Source organism: Gallinula chloropus (assembly GCF_964237585.1).
Source record: "Gallinula chloropus genome assembly, chromosome: 2".
In the NCBI taxonomy this organism is placed as follows: domain Eukaryota; kingdom Metazoa; phylum Chordata; class Aves; order Gruiformes; family Rallidae; genus Gallinula; species Gallinula chloropus.
The window spans coordinates 57,620,731-57,639,998 of NC_140086.1; the positions used below are offsets into that span (position 1 = coordinate 57,620,731).

At 41.7% G+C, this 19,268-nt stretch overlaps 1 protein-coding gene across 1 annotated transcript; it reads left to right on the plus strand.

Moving 5' to 3' along the window:
* The first annotated feature begins 291 nt into the window (after positions 1-291).
* On the plus strand, positions 292-18,494 carry RNMT (RNA guanine-7 methyltransferase). Its single transcript, XM_084280083.1, has 11 exons — positions 292-315; positions 1,921-2,182; positions 4,445-4,577; positions 6,041-6,163; positions 7,454-7,569; positions 9,455-9,636; positions 10,237-10,401; positions 11,487-11,604; positions 12,919-13,020; positions 14,824-14,857; positions 16,692-18,494. Exons 2-11 carry the CDS (start codon positions 1,964-1,966, stop codon positions 16,727-16,729), a joined length of 1,230 nt encoding a protein of 409 aa, XP_084136209.1. The 5' UTR covers positions 292-315; positions 1,921-1,963; the 3' UTR covers positions 16,730-18,494.
* Positions 18,495-19,268: the final 774 nt, after the last annotated feature.

Sequence of the window (19,268 nt, forward strand, 5' to 3'; positions counted from 1 at the left end):
GCCCGTCTGGCGCGTCGCTCCCGTCGCGTCACCTCCCCCCAACGCGCGCGGCAGGGCAACGTGCAGCAGCGCCCGTCCCCACCATCACCTTGAGGCCCGGGCGGGGCCGACCGCGCAGGCGCACGCCTCACCCCGCCGCGCCGCCTTGTGGGACGCGTAGTCCTTCCCTTCGCCAGGCGGAGCGCGTTTCACGCCGGCGGAGCGAGCGCCGTGCCCACCCCCTCCCCCGGACGTGACGCTACCACTCCGGCCGTCGCGCTACGGCGGCGGCGACGACGACACTTCCGCAAACAGGATGGCGGAGAGGTGGGCTGGGTAAGCGCTGCGCGCCCTCCCGCGCAGCCCGGCGGCGGGGACGCGAGGCCGGCCGGGCGGGCGGCGCGCGAGAAGAGGCGAGGCGGGGCGGGCGGCGCAGCGCAGCACGCGCCCCGCCGCGCGCGCGGGAGACTATCCCTGGGGCCGCCGGCCTCGCGGGCGGGCGGGCGGGTGACCTGGGTGGGCGGGGCCTCGCGGGGGGTGGGGGCTGCGCTGCGCCACTGGCCGTCGCCAATCGGCTGCGGCCGCGCCGGAACGTCTGGGCGCTCTCGCGGCGGCGCGCGCTTTGTCCGTTGCCGCGGTGGGCCGGGCCTCGGCGGGGCCCTCGGAAACCATCCCAGCCAGCGGCCTGCCCGGCGGAGCGCCCCGGCCGAGGGCCCGTGCCTGCCTCGCTCCCTCCCTCCCGCCGTCCCTCTGTGCGGCCCCCCGTGACGCGGCTGAAAGCTTCTAGCGCCCCGGCCCGTAGCGGGGGCGGCGGCGCTGCAGGGCCTGGCGCTTCTTCGCGCGTCCCGCGCTGCGAGCGCGGTCCCGTCCCTTTCCGTTCCCCGGGCGCTTCGGGCTCTCCGGCCCTTCTTCCGAAGGGGCGTGCCCCCCTGGGCACTGGGGTTGCCGTGATCCCAGTCGCGGTCGCTTCTGACTTTAAGCCGTAAAGGGAACTGGGGAACGGTTTGGAGCGAGGGTGAGGATACGGATAAGGAAGGGCGGGCTTCTTTGGAAGCGCGGTGTCGCCGCGGATAAGTTATTTCCATAAGGCGTGCTTGGAGGCCGTCTGTTCTGAGGAGAGCCGCCTTGAGTGTGTGTTGGCCCAACCCAGGCGATTTAAACCTGGGTGGCAGTGGAGCATGACGGGGTTCTGCTAGGCTGAAGTAGGCCACGGTTTCAGAAAAGGAGTTGCCAGGTTGTTTCTTCCCTCCTATACCTTGTTGAAAAGTAGGTGCCCAGCCTTCTGGTGGTGGTGTGCAGAGAGCAAGGATGTTATGGGGGCTAAATGAGTGGTGTAGCAGCAATTTATCGTCCTATGGACTGCATGGGCATTAGTTAAGTGGACTGCAGTGACAGCTGAAGACTTCTTGTATTAAGTGAAGCTAGAGGCATGGTGGATGTTCTCCACAAACTTGAAAATCCACAGCTGATAGGAAAACTTGGTCTTAAAATCCACCTTCACTTTTTGAGGGGGTACGTTTGACACCATATCAGGATAAATAATTTACTAATTTGAAGGACTCAGCCAGCTTGTGTTTCTAAATGTGAAGTGATTTATAGGTTACTTTTTCCAGGGAAGTGAAAAGGGAGATTGCAGGCTCAAAAATAAGAACGCGTTGCAGTTGAGTCAATAAAGACAGCTAAGAAAGACTCAAACATAAAGAGCAACGATTTGTCGTCATTTGGCCCTCTTGCAATGAGAGAGCTTTGAAATTCCAGTATTTTATTGCACTGTTTTCATTAACTACTCAAATGCAAACCCCATATGTTGATGAGGGCAAAGGCGTGTTATTTTTTTATGATGCCAGTATTATGATTGAAAATCTTGACCGTAACTACAAGTAAGTGAAAATGATCACTGAAAATGGTTGGTGATTTTAATTTATTTTTTACCCTCAATAGTTTTCCGTTCTGATCAGTGGACGAGGGGACTAACCTGTCAAAAATGGCTGATTTAACCAAGACAGAAGAGCAGGAAGTAGAGAAGCGTTTGGACGAAGAAGTGGAGAAAACAGCTCATACTTCAGAGGCAGATGCAGGTGACGGTTCGACTTCAGGTACGGTGCCCTCCACTGGAAATGAAAAAGAAGTTGACAGCGGTGATCAGGGCGGCAGAGCGAAAAAAAGGAATGTAGAACCTGAAGATGAACCTCGTAAGCGAGCAGTGAGTATCACTTACTTTGAGCTGTGTTCAAATACTTGTTTCAAAGCCTTAGCTCGAGAAGAGATTGAGAGTATTTATGCTAAACTTACATAAACCACCCTGAGACACCAAACTTTGATGCTTGTGGGTAGCTTCCTAGGAAAATGATAGATGCAGAAGTTACACCGAGGTTAATGGAAGAGAAAGAGGGCTAGTAATGAGAAAACCGGTATTAGCACACACTTAGCCTAATTCTGAGATTATTGTTCTGTCACCTGTGTAGTAGCAGTCTGATAGGGTAGCACAGGATTTACTGGTGTTGGGAGTCCAAGTCCCATGTCTCGAATTAGTATGTTTTGTGCATTGTTATCCTGTGATTTAGTGGAGTGATTTGTTAACAGGAGGCTTAAGATAATTTTGCTCTTTAATTTTCTCAGTATTTTGTAGCTTAGAAAACTGTACATACTGCATCACCTGTGATACAGTGTCAGTATCATGTGTTAGCAAAGTGAAGTACTAAAAGGGTTACAGATATACTTTTTTCTTTTTTTTTTTTTTAAGACTGAAAGAGTAACAGAAAGTACTTGTCCCCTTAATGGGGAAGGGTGTAAAGGGTCATGTTTAGATAATGCTGTCCTTTATTATGTGTGGACATGTAGAGACAGGTGCTACTCGTGCGTGTAGAAACTGATTTAGTCTAATTTTGACCTTTTGGGATGTTAAAGTAGAATTTGAAGATGTCTTTGTTTTGTTTTTCTGTTCAGAATTTTTCCAGGATGTTAATTTATGGCTAAAATAAAGGGAGACCTTTGTTGTGGCAGTATTTATTAACCCTTTCATGTTTTCAATAAGGTGCTTCTAGGTAAGGTTTAGGTGGACATGAAGTACGTTGGTTTTAGGTAGCTTGGGGGTGTAGAGAGGTGGTTGCATTGAACATAGCTGCTAGGATCTGGGTGCGATTGCTCCTGGCTCTTTGCAGCTGTGCTTGCAGCAGCTGAGATGAATTAGTGGATTGAGTGAAGGTCCCTCACACTTGTCAAAGTCAGCTATTCTAGCTGACGTCACCTTCAGTGGGCATTCAGGGAGCCATCTGTGCTTACCCTGAAAAAAACTAGAAATGGTCAAAATATTTGTAGTATTAGTCAGCTGAGTGTGGAAATAACCATATGATGGGGTCATAGTGGTTCCAGACACGTGTCCCCCTGTTCATTCTGAAGGTTACCAAAATAGTATGAAATGCTAAAAAGTTCAGGTAGTGTATTAAAGCTGGTCAGACCTTCTCCCTAGAGGAACTGCGATTTGAATAATAAAATACTGGTCTGGTGACTTCTGTAGCGAGCTGTTGAGAGTGCTTTGGGTTGCTGTGTGAACTCATTCTGGCTGGGACTTCGTTGCACATTTGTGTGTTTTAACTGAGAATCCTTCATTGTAGTTTTTTTACTGTTATTACAGACATTTCTGTGCCTCACAGCATGTGAAGCTGTCACACAAATTCTGTTACTTTGTGGTTTATTTATAATAGATTTTGATTTCATGTATAGATTTGAAGATTATTTTCAAGATGATGAAATGTTAAGAGCATGATATCTGTATGTAGACTGCTCTGTCCTGTGGGACAGAAATCTATTGGACTATTTACAGTTAGGGATAAAACAGAGACACTTCTCCAGCTTACTGTTAAGCATTAAATGGGCTATTGTTGTCAAGTCCTTACTCTCTTTCATTTACCGTGGTCATTGTAAAGCTCTAGCAGTGTGGTCACCCACGTAGGGATTTATGTGACATCAGCTAGTTGGCATTTTGGTTAAATCTACAGTTTATACACTTCTGTTGGTTGTAAACACTGAATTTCTGAAACAAGATGTTTGAAGAAGCTTAAAGCTGAAATATACTCCTCAAGAAGGAATATCCTCCTCTTCGATCCAGACTGAAGGGGAATGAAACTTGAGTCTCTGAGAGTGTTGAGAGTATTAGCAAACTGAAGTATTAAGTGTTCCTGTGTAGGAAAGGTGCTGGGCATCTTCCATCAGAAATCACATGAACCTACTGAAAAGGGGATTACCTTTTCAAGGGAGTTGTCTCTGTGATAACCAAAGTACTGATGTCAGTACCAGGATAAATATGGGAAACGCTTGTATATAGATACAATAATGGTGCTTTTCAGAGCAGTACTCGTTTACTTCCTTACATCCTTCAAGTGAACACATACATGTCCTTTGATTACATGAAAAAGTAACAGAAAGAACACACTGCTTGAGACTGCCCCTTCCCTTGTTTCTACAGCGTCAGGAGGGCCATGGGCAAGCTGTAGCTGCGCATTATAATGAACTTCAAGAAGTTGGATTGGAAAAACGTAGCCAGTCTCGCATATTCTACCTCCGAAACTTTAATAATTGGACAAAGAGTGTCCTCATTGGTAAGGTTCCTTAATCGATTGCTTGGACTGTAGTAAAATGTAAATAATTTTTGTATAAAAAGCCCCTTTTTTTCTGCTTTTTGATGTTGGTTATGGCACTCTGTCTCAAGCATAGTAAGATTTTTCAAGTGCAATAAAATGTATTTATTTTTAGTTTGAGTCTTTGTGATAGTGTTTTATGCTGTTGAAGTGCCAAATACATGCCAAAGTTTTCAAGATCAGCTGACCTGAAAAATGGAAAAAGTTCATACTGAAAACTGTTCTTCTTCGTGACGTTATAAAGGGAGAGGTACGGCTTTGAATCGTGAAGAATCTGTCTGTTCCTGCTAGGCTGAGCTGTTCTTGCTATTCAAATGCATTTCAAATAATATCATAACCATTCTCCTCAGGTCTGGATGAAGCAATTCACAGGAAACCTGAACATGTAAATGTTTTCTCTATTGCCCATAGTCAATGGTTTAAAAAGATGAAAAACTAAAGGATGTAGTTCTTTAAGAATCAACAGCTTTTTATAGAAGGCAAAGCCTGTTAGCTCACAAACGAATTCCAAAGCAAGGAAACAAAACCATCAGGTATGCAAACAAGGACAAGACTTAGCAGCACAGCACCACTGATTCATGAAGAGGGGTCTGTGCCAGGAGATGTTGGCACCGTTTACCTTAGCATGCTGCTTTTTGTTGTGATGTATTGGAGCAGTCAGAAGCAGTATTTCAGTGTGTGTAAAGCCGTTCCTGAAGCCTGTGTTGAAGCCTTTCAGTTATGATGAATTTCAGTAGTGTGGCATTTCAGCAGTTGTATCCAAACATTTCAGGTCTCTGTGTGAAGAAAAGCTGCTAGCGTGCTGATGTGTTTTGCATATATGCCAATGTTAGAGCAGAGATAATCTAGACAGGGGAGATAGAAGAGAAAATGAAATTGGTATATGTATGGTAAAAAGACAGCAGACGAGTAGCTGGTGTTATTAACAAGGCCTAGGAGAGAACATTATGCACGTTTGTGTTGTGGCTGCAGAGAAAAGTTGTGGCTGATGCATTTAATTGGCTCTTACTCTTTTGCAGAAGGCTTTCCCATACTTTCAACTAACACCTGCCTTAATTATAATGGTAATGAAAGGGAACCCTGTTTCCCTACTTAGGCACAGGGTGGTTGTTTAGTGATGTACAGTTTTGCCTTGTCTGCCAGGGACACAGTTTAGAGCTCCAGTCACATTACATGCAAAGCACATTAAGCAGAGAAAATAGTCATTATCTTCTCCATAGTTTTACAAGTTTGTGGTTCCTTTCATCTTTAGTGGTTTCTAGGAGAAAAAAAGATTTAAGTCTGTAATGACAAGAAGACTTACAGGCAAAGTAGGTTCTGAGTTGTTTTAAAATTCTCAGATCTATTTAGTCCTTTAGGGATCTCCATACAACACAGGGAATTGCAGAGACCTCTATATGCATTCTCTCTCTTTGTTTTTCTAGGTGAGTTTATAGACCGGGTACGGCGGAAAAAGAGTGATATAACTGTTTTGGATCTGGGATGTGGCAAAGGTGGAGACTTGCTGAAATGGAAAAAAGGAAGGATTAAAAAACTTGTCTGTACTGGTAAGAAGACACAATAACCTTCCCAGGGAAAGAACACCAGTGTCTTATGGGAAAAACAAGGATGTTTCCAGTTTTTTGGTTTTTTCTCTTTTTTGGAAAGCCCAAGAGTGTAATGATACACCTTTTATCAAAAAGTCTTCACTTTTAACCTGAAGACATCAACTTGTCTGTCAGCAAAAAAATAAGAACCACTGGTACTCTGTGTAATGTGCTTTCAGTTCAGATCATCAAAACTACTGTCAGTAAAGAGACACAGTTACCACAGTTTGTCTTAGGCAAAGTATAACACTGAGGAAAAGACTTGACATTTTTTATTTAATGTATTTTCTCCCATTCCTAATCTCTTGTAGTACTCCTAACTGTCTGAAAATACGCATGTAAGAGTTGCATTTAAAAAAAAATAAACAGTCCCCACAGTTGTTTAACAAAAAATGGTCTTGGATGTTACAGTCAGCCAAAGATTTTCAGACTCAGAAAGTGGAAGAGCTGAAAGCTGGTTAAATTTTTTGTTGAAATTGTTTGTTTAGATGTTGGGAAGGAGATACAATCTTCCATTCTCCCAAAGAGTATGCCAAGGATAATGAGAGGAAGCATTACTTAACTCCAAATTTAACAGATACTAAAATTTTGTAAAATTGCTTTAGTGGGAGTTATTCTGAGTATTCTACATTTTACAGCTCTTTCTTGCCCTTCTTTTTCAGTTGTCAGTCTTCAAAAGACAGTTAATGAATTTGCTTATGAAGTTCTTAGGTAAATTTATTGCATATTGTTAGTTGTAGTATTATTCAGTGAAAATCTGTGCCTGAGAGAGGAACAGTCTCAATTAAAAAAATTCCCATGATGCAATATATCAGGATATATCACAAATAATTGCACTTGGACATCTTGTATAGTTGTAAGAAGATGAAGAGCTTTCAGTACTCTTGGAACTGAACTGTTTTAGCTAATGCACCCTACACACAATGCTAACAGCACTTTGTATCCATCACTGGAAATTTTGGAGGCTTGCTTTGCTCCTTTAAGGATGGGAGCTTTCTAAAAATCTTGAGATTACAACTTTTGTCTGAAGTAAAGCCTGAAAATGACCGGAGTTAAATCCAAATACCTCCTGCAAATTAGATTCTGGCTCTGCAAATTGGAAATTTTTTCCCTCAGCATATGAATGAAGATCAACTTTTATCCCTGCTGTGGTGGATCAGCTGTCTTCCAGTAATCATACCAGTTTTATTGTCTAGGGAGCAGTTTACATGCTTTTTCCCTTTTTAAAAAAATTTCTGTCTTTCTGTGCAGATATTGCTGACATTTCTGTGCAGCAGTGCAAGCAGCGATATGAAGACATGAAAGCCCGATGTCGTTACAATGAACACATTTTTGATGCAGAATTCATACAAGCAGATAGTACCAAGGTACAGTTCCTGCACTTTACAGTATTTTTGAGATTTAATGCTCTTTTGTTAAGCAGGTCTAGGAGGAAGTGGTGCTTGTGCTGTGATATGTAGGGCATGTGGGTCACTGTACTATCGGGAGAATCAACCTTACAGGTTACTGAGGTGTAGTTAAATGAGTTTCATTACTGTTTTACAGTGTAACTTGAAACCTAAATGTCTCTTTCAGATAACAAATGTGTTACTTTGAGTGTCTTTCACTTGACGAGGGGAAGGGACTGACAGCTTGTTTCTGGAGTTCTCGGAGGCAGCATGGGATGTTGGAAACTATCTTGGTGAATGTGGTTTTATGGTGGAAGGAGTAAGGGGCATTTTCTGATTTGACTCATACATTTTTGCTTATTCAATATTTTCTTTCTAGCAATGCTTCAATTAATGCATACCTCCAAAACTTGTGTGATAGAGCAGATTTCTGAGACTGGAAGCAATATTGAATACACTGGTGGGGTTTAAGAGACAGTGTTGCAACTAGCACTGCTTTTGCTTTCTAGAACTGCAGGCTGAATACCCTGCTGATGCAGGCTGAGGGACAGAGCCTACCTGGTTCCAACCTATCTGTGGAAAGGCTGAAACTGTTCTTCCCAGCCTTGCAGGAAGGGTTGTTGGCTTGAATTCTTGGTTGTCGCCCCTTCTGAGGAATACAGTCTGTTGCAGGTTCTAGGTCATCTCTCTTGGGTCAAAATTGTAGGTGGGAGGGGAGAGTGCCTTGGCTAGGAGAGGAAGAGATATTTTTCACACCCTGCTATTGCATCTCAGTCTTACATGAGCCTGTATTTTCTGTTGTATGCTGTGTTCTGTCCAGGGAGACAACAGTTCATCTCCTCGACTGCGTCTCTGTCATCTGTGTTGTATATAATGCAAAATCTCCTTTTCACAACTTGTCTCCACCCACCTCTGTTTCCCAGTTTCCTGTATCCCTCTCAAAATGCAGAGGGGGAGTATGTGAAAATTGCTGTGGGTATTTGACGCGCCCGTTTTTGTCTTGCTGTGCAGAGAATGTTGACAGTGGCATGAACTAGTAGTGACTGGGATTGAGTGGGTGGATGGGAGGTCTTGAAGAGGGGAGAAACTTGGGTAGAACTGTGAACTGTGAAATATTTTATGTACAGAATGCATATGTTACGGGCCCTAGGGGAGAACCTGTGTGCTCCTGTGTTATTTATGGTGGCTACTAGGATTGTATAAGAGAAGCCTGATCAAGAAGACTGCTAAGTACAGGGTCAAACTGTGGCAAGCTTTTAAATTGACAGATTTCAAGGGTTCCAAGTTCTACAGAGTTAATGGTTACTTGGTGTGGAGTGGGGAGGAGTGTGTTGATAGGCATGTATGTATGTGTGTGAGAATACAGACAAATATAACCCGGTGGGCAGGCAGTGTGCCATATTTAAGACAACCCTTTCTTCTTTCAATTATATGTTTAATGGGTCCTCATTACAGAGACTCAGTGTACTGAAAATACATTTTATTGTAATAACTGTTTCTAGCTAAATGGTGGCTGGTTATAAACCCTCAGCAGTAAAATCTCTCTGGAAACCTAGATACCTAACATTGAGGTTTGACTTTTCAGGTATAGTGGTGTTACTTGACAACATGAGGACTCGATAACTTTGAAATGTGTGTGTGTATTCTTGTTCCCAAATTTTATTTATGGTTTCTGTGTAGCAGAACACTTTTCCTTACTGTTACCTTTTTCATCGTGTTCTTGTTGAACTTGTGAAGGAGTGGGGACTGAAGGGGAAAACTTCAAAGAATTATGGAAGTAGCATGTTTTCTTGGAAGATTTCAGCTAGTCATGCTCGTTTCTGTAGCTTTTGTTACATTCTTTCTTCTTTTTAATCTATTTCAGGATCTCTTGTCTTCCAAATACAATGATCCAGATATGCGCTTTGACATTTGCAGCTGTCAGTTTGTTTACCATTACTCATTTGAAACCTATGAGCAGGCTGACATGATGCTTAAAAATGCTTGTGGGAACCTCTCTCCTGGGGGGTATTTCATTGGAACAACTCCAAATAGCTTTGAACTTGTGTAAGTACTTTTATATTCTATTAGTCTTGGAAAAGTCTGTGAAGCATTGTGAAGCAGTAGTTGTTCTTACAGTGCACTGATGCGTTTCTGTGAACAGAAGGAAGTTTTTTTGTGACAGTTTTGGATTCTAGTCAGGAAAATCTCACTCATAAAGTTGGCTCAAACAGGTGAAACTGTGCAAGTCTTTGACTCTTGCACCCGTGGCTATTCTGGTATAGAGTATAGATCTTCTACGTAACCCCTCTGTAGTGACTTACACAGTGGCGAAGTAGCCGCAGTCTGGGGAGTAACTGGGGAGTTTGTGCTGTGGTTGTTCCAGGAAGCCTCACTTGTCCATGTAGATTGTGTCAGGAGTAAAGGTTAATTTCCTAGGTCTGGTTACCCCTTGGTGTGTTGTACAGGAATAATAAACTCTTAACCTACTATGCTGCTTCATTTCATGGCTTCATTGCCTTATTTGTTAAGGGAGGTGGGAAACTACAGAGGTCACTGAATGCTGTAGCACTGGGAGAAACACTTTCAGGCCTCTTATGCATAGTCCTTTTTGCCTTTTAAATTAAAAACTGGTCAAGTAACATTTGTTTTTATCTCATTTTGTAGAAAGCGACTTGAAGCTTCAGAAACAAATTCATTTGGGAATGAGGTGTACAATGTAAAATTTGAAAAGAAAGGAGAATATCCCTTGTTTGGCTGCAAGTATGATTTTCATTTGGAAGAAGTGGTTGATGTACCTGAGTTCTTGGTTTACTTTCCATTACTAGAAGAGTAAGTTAAGCTTTGAATTCATTATAGAATGAAAGCTGTGAAACATAATGCACATTTGTTTAGTTTGTATGGCATTGCATAATACTTGGGAAAAAGTATATTTTGGCTTTCTTACATTTTTTGCTTCTTCATTTTTTTTTGTTGTTGCTCCAAAAGAAGCTTCTTGCATTTCCACCTACACCTGTAATCTGTCCATTGCACTCAGTTGGAGCTGCTCTGGTCAGGATCTGTGGAGCCTTAAACTAGGCCTCACATGAGAATGTCTGTATCTGATATGTTGGATCTGTCCACAAACCTGTAGCGCTGTTAACTTTTTGTGAGGTTTGTTTAGTCCTTCAGCAAGCTGCCCTGTATATCATTTTCACTGTGGCGACTTTCTTGTCTTCTCCAAGTTTCTGTGGATGTTTGTAGGATTTTTCCTGTGACTTTTTCTTCCTCTAAACCTTCCTCGTCTGCGAGCATACATTTTTCTGTTACCTCTGCGTGATTTGCCTTTCCCAGTCTGTCTCCTGACAGAGGTTTCCATGTTGGGGTTTTTCCTGCCATTCAAGCTCAGTATAGTTGTTAAATAATAGCAAGTTTTCCCTTCAAACCTGTGCATTTTCACACACTTCATTTGTAGTTTTCTATGAAAGAAACTAGCATCTGTCACCGACACCTGTAACTTCAGTAGGGTATGACCACAGTGTCTACATAGAATTGAGAAATAAGGCACTAAATCAAGTAGAGGGAGGTTCTCTAAATATACCCCTAATATCTGACATGGCAGGGTGATGATAGTGCAGGGAAAATAACGTAGTCTATTTGGAAGGTCAAATAGAATTTAATTCTGTATGTTGGGAGAGGAGACATTTTTCTATTCTAATAAATGACTTCTGTATAGATTTTTATTGTCCTAATTTAAAAAGTGCAGTTTGTTGTGGTAGTTCACAGGGGCTTGTTTTCCTAAATGTCTTAAATAAGAAAGAATTAGAGTGTAATCCTAGTGAGTACCATAAGATGTCACTGTGGCTTAAAATTGTTCCTTTGAAAATAAAATGACAGTGATTTTGTGGTTTCCCTAATTAAGCTTACTATTTTGACAGAATGGCAAAGAAGCATGGTATGAAATTAGTCTACAAAATGACATTTCGGGAATTCTATGAAGAGAAAATCAAGAATGAGGAACATAAAATGCTGTTAAAGAGAATGCAGGCCTTGGAGGTAAGTATGGATTTTACTTGTTTAATTCAAATAGCATTTTACATCTTGTTAATTAATTGTACAGTAATTGAAATTCCTTTTGTGAATGTTGTGCAATTAAGTAAGGGCTATGAATTGAAGAGTTAAAGTCCTGTGACTGAAAGTGTAGCTGTGGTGGATTGACCTTGACTGACTGCCAGACACCCACCAACCTTCTCTCTGTTCCTCCTTCCCAGTAAAATTCAGGGAGGTGAGGGGGGATAAAAAACCCAACCAAACACACCCTCGTGGGTCAAGACAAGGAGATTATTTAGCAGTTACCATCATGGGTGGAACAGATAAAAACTTGGAAAATAGTAATTTAATTTATTACAAAAAAGAAAAAGTTGAAAGGTGAGGAATGAAAACAAACCTTAAAACCACCTTTGGAACCACCCACTGTGCTTGTTCCCAGCCTCAGCTTCACTCCTTCCCTTCTGACCTTCTACTTCTGCTCTCCACCCCGCAGAGCAAGGGGATGGGGAATGGGTGTTGTGGTCAGTCTCTGCTGCTCCTTCTTACCCACACTTTTCCCCTGCTCCAGCATGGATCCCTCTTATGGCATATGGTCCTTTGGTTTTATTCACAGATCTCTCTGCTTCCCTCCTCCCTCAAACAGTAGAATTTTTCAGCATAAAACTATTGAGTCAAGTATCTGGTGACTTACTAAACAGAATCACGTGGGCTGCAAGTGGACTTGACAGTGTTTTGTATGAGCTCATATTGCCAGTAGCACGGTGACACAGCCTTTGACATACCAGCTTTGTTCTTAAAAAAAGTGGGAACTGTAAGTGGCCACTAATTTAAAACAATTTACTTTTTAAGTACAGACCATTAAGATCCCAAAGGTAACTGGGTTCCTTAGGAAGTATGTAGGAGTTTTGAAGAATCATTTGTACACTGTTACAGCTCCCCTGTGTTGTTTAAGCATCTTAAGCATTCTGTTTGAAATCTTACTGTTGCTTGTTTCTGTGTGCTTCTGCTTGAGAGATGCTGGCTTGTTTAGCTGCTGTTCTAAAAGCGGATGTATCTAGGTAATACTCATAATGAGCTGTGCATGGAGAAGAATTTTATAGTTGCTCTTTTTCCCCTGCTTTGGAGACATAAAGCTTACATATAAATCCTGATTGATGGATTTTCTGGGAAGTAGAGAATATCAGACCTGATCTTGTAGGTGCTGTAAAGGAGAGATCTAAATTTAAGATCCTCTGTTCTGAGCTGCGTTGTGGCAAACCCTTGACTGATGTGATTAATGTATCTTAGTATTTTTTTCTAATTTTTTCCTATTTTCTTTAGCCATATTCTACATCTGGTGATTCCAGGCTTGTTTCTGATAATCCCGATGATTATGAGCACGCAAAAGAGTTCATTAAAGATGGCAAGGCAAAGTTGCCATTGGTAAGTTCCTTCTTACTTCACTAGAGCAGCTGGTGTCTAAAATTGAGGTCCTGATCCTTCAGACATGTGATGCCTTCTTCATTTCAGTTGCAATAAAATCGGTATGAATGTCTCTGTGCATCTGAAGAATCACAGAGTCGCAGGGCTGAGGAGTTCATCTAATCTATACCCTGTACTCCAAGAATCAAAATCACTTAATTTCATAGCTGTTAAGGATTTTGTAGCAATGCAAAAGGGGAAAAATATTTTGCTATCTTCCTTGGCAGCTGTTCTAACATAAATGTTAATTTTCTTACGTTTCTGGATCTTCACGCTACTGATTTAAAACTTGAGTTTTCTTCTTCTGATCTTCTGACAGGAGAGCTGAAAACTTTTTTCATAATACTAGATGTGTTTAAAATTTTAGGCAGCTCTCTTCCTGGTTGATTAAAGTTCTGTAAAAGCAGTTTTGATGTGCCTTCTTTCTTTTTAAACAGAGCTCCTAGATTTAGGCTAGTCCTATGTGCATAGAAATAAATCCATAGATTTCCACCTTCCATTTTATTAAATATGATATTCTATTCACAATTCTGGGCTGAAAATAAACTTTCTTTGTGATGGCCATAATCTTACATAGTAAGTCTGTTATCCTGTCATGTATTTTCTGCATTTTTCCTCCTGTCTCGACAGCTTGATTTATGACTTCAGAAATAAAGGAATACTGAACCATCTTTAGTAGAGGTCATGTTAGATGTTAGACCAGTTGTCCAGTTAAATATGTTTTTTCTGCTTCTGGTCATGTCTTCTAATGCACATGTTGCCTTTCTGAGCTTGCTGTCTTTCTTATGTTTGTATAAAGGGTTTTTCTTTCTTCTGCTGTCCTAGCAGTACATGACAGTGTTGGAGCTATCTGTGTCTGGTCCTCTCCCGGCCTTTCATGCTTCTGTATTGGTCTCAGAGTTGGGTGTATGATGCACAGCTGCTGTTCCTGGGAAGCAAGCAAGAGGACAGGCAAAGCCTGCTGACATTTTTCCCCAGGAGCTGCTGCCATTTGGCTGTTGCCTCTCCATCTGTAGCCAGGCTATGGTCAGGGTAGCACGTAGCTGTGTGCTTGCTTCTGTCTGTGCATTTGGGGAGGCAGGCTGGATGGACACCTTGCAAAGGCTTGGTGTAACCTAACTGCTCATGATGAACGGTTGCTGATCAGCGATGTTGACTCTTTGTTTGAACTTCGGGTTTTGTTCAGGGTTTTTTTTAGTGTTGAGTCTCTTTGTCAAGAGAAAAACAATACTGGAGACGGGTTTGTGTGAAGACTGTAGTTTCAGTAAAATCATGTGCAGTTAGTGATGGGTGGCATCATACTTCTTAATTGGTAGGGTAAATGGCAGCAGCTTTTCACTTCTCAGCTTGCCCTGCTTTCATCTGAAAGGCTGAGCTAAGAGTAGGTTTCCAAGGCTGTGAGGAAGGCTGTTTTTTCACAATGTGTGGAAACATCCCATTGTTGCGTGCTGTTGGATCCAGTGTGCTCTGCATTGCAGAGGACTCCAGCCCAACAGACAGTTAGCCCACTCTCCTATACCTGTGTAATTTAGGTGTGTTCTATTATCTGGCGTGTTCCAGTTCTCTGCCTTCTTAGTTCTTGGGAGTTAGAAGCATCTGTGGTCTACAGTAATGCTCTTCTCTCCCTAAATAGCATGCCAATGAGGGTCTGTGAAAGATTGATAATCCAGGGTTAAATTGATGTTTTATTGTTTCGTCATTTTTGTTGAAACTGGTTTACTTATTTGTTGATTTTTGTGTTTTTTTTTTTGTCCCCCCTTCTAGGGAACCTTGAGTAAATCTGAATGGGAAGCAACAAGTAAGTACTGTTTTGAAAACTCAGTATTGACTGAATGACTGCTATGGAAAGTGTGTAAAATAGTGTTGGTTATGGGGGAAAATCCAAATTTTAAATACAACAAGGCTTTGTGTTACTCAAATGCCTGTGTATAGATTATGTAGTGCATGCATCTCAAGAAATTGGGGGGGGTATGCATAAAATTTGTCAATTTTTCTTAGTCCAGCATGCAAACCTTTGGGCTAAAATAGTTTGGGGAAGCCGTACTTAGGATGTATGAAAAGATGCCAGCGTTGAAGGATAATTTTGCTGGTGTTAGAAGATGAAATACTGTACTTCTGTTTAGTACACTTGGATGTTACACCATTGCCAGTCAACTAGAAAGCAAACTCCAGTTGGGACATACATTTATGAAAAGAGTACAAATGAGCTTTGGGAAGACAGGGGCTGGAGCTTTTCTCTTCACCTGCAGTGACGTGTTTCAGGCAGAAACAATTGGAGCATGGGTGATGAACATTTTATAAAAGGAGGAGGAAAAAGTTGGTGCTTCAGACACTGAAAAGGATACACTATTGTTAAATATGCTTTGAAATTTTGTGAACATCTGCCAGAGAGAAGTCATGACATTGTTTTATTCAATGTTGAGTTTAATAAGACTCTGATGTAAGGGATTGAAAATTCCAAGGATAAAAATTGACTCCCAAAGAGATTATTACTAACTTCTGAGTAACTGCACCCAGCCATCATTTGCCTTTTTGCAGACAATTGTACTGGTTGTGTTAGTGGTTTTAAAACAACTAAAACTGCAGTTCAGTTCATGAATGAAGAAACCTTAAGGTGCTTGCTTTCTTAAATTGTTGTTTTTAAGGTACAATTCATGACATAGGCATTAATTCCAGCAATGTAAAAGTATTATGTAAACTATTAATCTAATCAAGAGGGGCTGCTTCTACCTTTAAAAAGTCGGTGATTGTGTTTTCTAAGTAGTCTCTTCTTTCAGAGACATTGGGAGTACAGGGCTTCTGACAGTTGGGGTGTAATTGGGGTTTGCTCATTACGTGGAGGCTCACTCTTAGCACTGAGGCTTGTCTTGAAAGATTTTCGGTGCAGCTGTGGCACCTCAGCTGTTAAAACAAAAGCTGAGTTCAAATGGAAATCCATCAATTACGGAGTCATGGTCTCAGGAAATTGGTTTAACTTATGTGACTGGTATGAAGCATAACAATTTCTGGCACAGCTGGCATTGGTTACGTGCCGGATGAGGATTTCCCAGGTGTGGGCTATGTATAAGTCTGCATTTCTGGAATTAGAGTGCTATGGAGCTGAGAAAATGCCACATAGCATTTCTAAATACATCTTGTTTGTCCATGGTGTTTTAAAAGAACAAAATTAGTATTTTTTGATGATAAATTTATTCACTTTTTAATTAAAAATGAAGCAGATAGTTTCATCCCTAATTCTCCATTACTGCCTATGTGAAAGTCTTTAAACTTAGTTTCCATATGACTTTTTATGCACCAGTGGATGTTAATTATGTGTAGAACTGCATAGTAATTTGTGAATTACATTCACACTTCAGTAATATTGTTAACTACAGTTAGTGTTGCGTTAGACATATCAACAGTATTTAAAATATTCTGCTGTTGTGCATTCTTAGCTGCATTGTGAAAACGTGTCTAGGGCTGTGCTGGAATCAAATGCCAGAGTCACTCACTGGGAAACTGGAGCTGCTTTTGTAATTCCAGTAACCTGCTAGCAGGTTGTTTGGGCAGAGTATCACCCAGTTTACATTCTGCAAACTTAGCTGAGTGGCAGAGGAAGCTGTAACTTTAAATATTCCCATTTTCTTCTGTAGGTATTTACTTGGTGTTTGCATTTGAGAAGCAGCTGTGAAACTTGACATGGTGGATTCAGCAAGAAGAGATCATACCCGTGTGCAAGTTGGAATGGTCAGAAATCCATTGTGGCAACTATTTTTTTATTTTTTATTTTTTAATTATCAGAAGTGTGCAGGACACTACCAAATACTAGAGCAAGCTCATGATTCTGAGTTACATTGCCTGTCTGTGACAGATGGACTTGTGTGTGTATATATAAGAAAGATTCTGAACCAGTCTTTTTAAGCCTTTGTAAGCAATCTGCATGCTCTTAAAACTCATGTTTGAACTTGACACACCTTTGTTAGAAGTGAATGTTTTGTTAGTAGAAGTATGTTTGTTATTACAAGCCTGACCCTGCACTTCCTGAAGTTGATAGAAAAGAAGACTTGACTTTGGTAGTGCAGAATGAGGGCCTAAATACTGTATGTACTGCAGAGTTCACTAAATCCATAAGGAGGTACATCTAGACATATAGGGTATGTCTACATTGCATGCAGAGCTAAGTGACAAATAATACCTGAACCCCTTTGAGTACCTCTGTGCTGTGCTCAGGCCTGCAGTGTATATCTACCTTAGTGGCATTCAAGGTGTAGTTTACATGGGAAAGTCCCGTGATGTTCTTGTTTTTTTTGTGCTTGCTGATATGTAGTGTCACTTCATGGTGCTTTCAAGATTAAATGAGTTTGTTCTGTACAAAACTGCTCTGAAAGAACTGAATTTCTAAAGTTTTAAATCTTTACATCGTTTTTCCAGATACAACTGCAGTAATCAGTAACAGCTGCTGAACGTAGATTACTGAACATTTTCTAGTGTATTTAAAGGCTCTCATGACTTTTTTTGGTAGTTTTAATGTTCCCAGAAACTTTCTAGATGGATCTTTAGGATGTGTTTCTTACTTGTTTCATAAAATTCCAGAAGGGTTCAGCACAAGGATGGGACGTTGGTGATGATGGAAACCTCACTGCACTCTTTAAAGTATTAGGAACAGCATGGTCACGCACTGGTTCACGATCTGAAAGGGGAGCCTGTGTAACTCTTGAGGATACTGGGAGTTCACTGTGGGAAGGAGGGCTGTGTATGTGTGTACACGTGCTGGTACACATGGATAGCAACCTGCAAAATTAGAGCCAAAATATTTTGTTTGGGGATGAAATCTGAAGATACCAATTGGCAAACCAGTTCCATTGGTCTCTTAAAGCTGGCATAGGATTTCTGACGTGGTGTTTGCTGTGCTCTGCTTTCCACATGCTTGTATTCACTCCCTGCTGAGAGGGCATTGGTACTTGAGGGTTTTTTTCTCTCCCTTCTTGCACTAATCATAGCTGTTTGCTGCTGTTGGCTAGTATACTTTACGTAGAGATGAGATGATGGAACAGTGGTACATGAGTGTTTAGAGAAGTTATAATAAAACTTGGAAAGACAATTTCTGTTACAGATTTAAGTGCTCTCATTATTTGAGTTTGTAATTGTATTGGCTTCCTCCTGTAAATTAGGTCATGTTCTTTCCTCCATGACTCCTGGTTTGGTTTTTTTATTGAAGAACTTCACCAAGGTGGTGGAATCAGAGTTAGTTCTGCTGCTGAAATTAAGAAAACAAGACTCATTCCTGTCTGCTAGAATTAGTACTCGTGAAAACAGCTGGAAAATACCAACGGTTTAGAAGTGCTGAAATGTTTAATTGAAAAGTGTTTGCATCAAAGCTAGTTTTGTTAGTTTTCTTGTATCAAATTTCATTTGAAAGTAAATTGTTAAGCTATTTTTGGAAGAAATCAGAATAATAAAAAGAGGGGAAATACAGTGGAGTGCCTTTCCTCTTTTAAGCAAGTTTCAACATGTCACCAAGACACATAATGGTTGAGGTTGGAAGGGAAGTCTGGTGCAACACCCTGCTCTAACAGGTTCACCTGTTGGCCTGTGGCCCAGCGCCATGTCCAGACACCTTTTGAATGTCTCCAAGGACACAAACTCCACAACCTTCCTGGGCAGCCTGTGCCAGTGCTCAGTCAGCCTCACAGTATGGAAGTGTTCCCTGATGTTCTGAGGGAACTTCCTGTGTTTTAGGTTATGCCTTTTGCCTCTGGTCCTGTCAGTGGGCACCCCTGAGAAGAGTCTGGCTCCATCTTCTCTCCACCTTCCTTTCAAGTATTTGCAGACATGGGTAAGATTACCATCCCAAGCCTTCTCTTCTCCAGGCTGAGCAGTGCCAGCTCTCACAGCTTCTCATGGGAGAGATGCACCAGGATTTTGAATACAGTGTGACTCAGTATTGACCTCTGGGGAACACCAGTGGCCTCCAACTAGACTTCACCACTCTGGGACCAGCTGCTCAGCGTATTTGCAATCCACCTCACTGTCGGCTCATCCAAGATGGTGTTAAAAGCCTTCCTGAAGTCCAGGTAAATTATAGCCACTGCTTTCCTCTCATATATCAAGCCCGTCCTTTATTTCATTATAAAGTTTATCCAGTTGGGTAAGCATGGCTTCTTGATAACTCCATGTTGATGACTCCTGATGAAAGGAGTTTCTTGTCCTTCATGTGCCTGGAAATTATT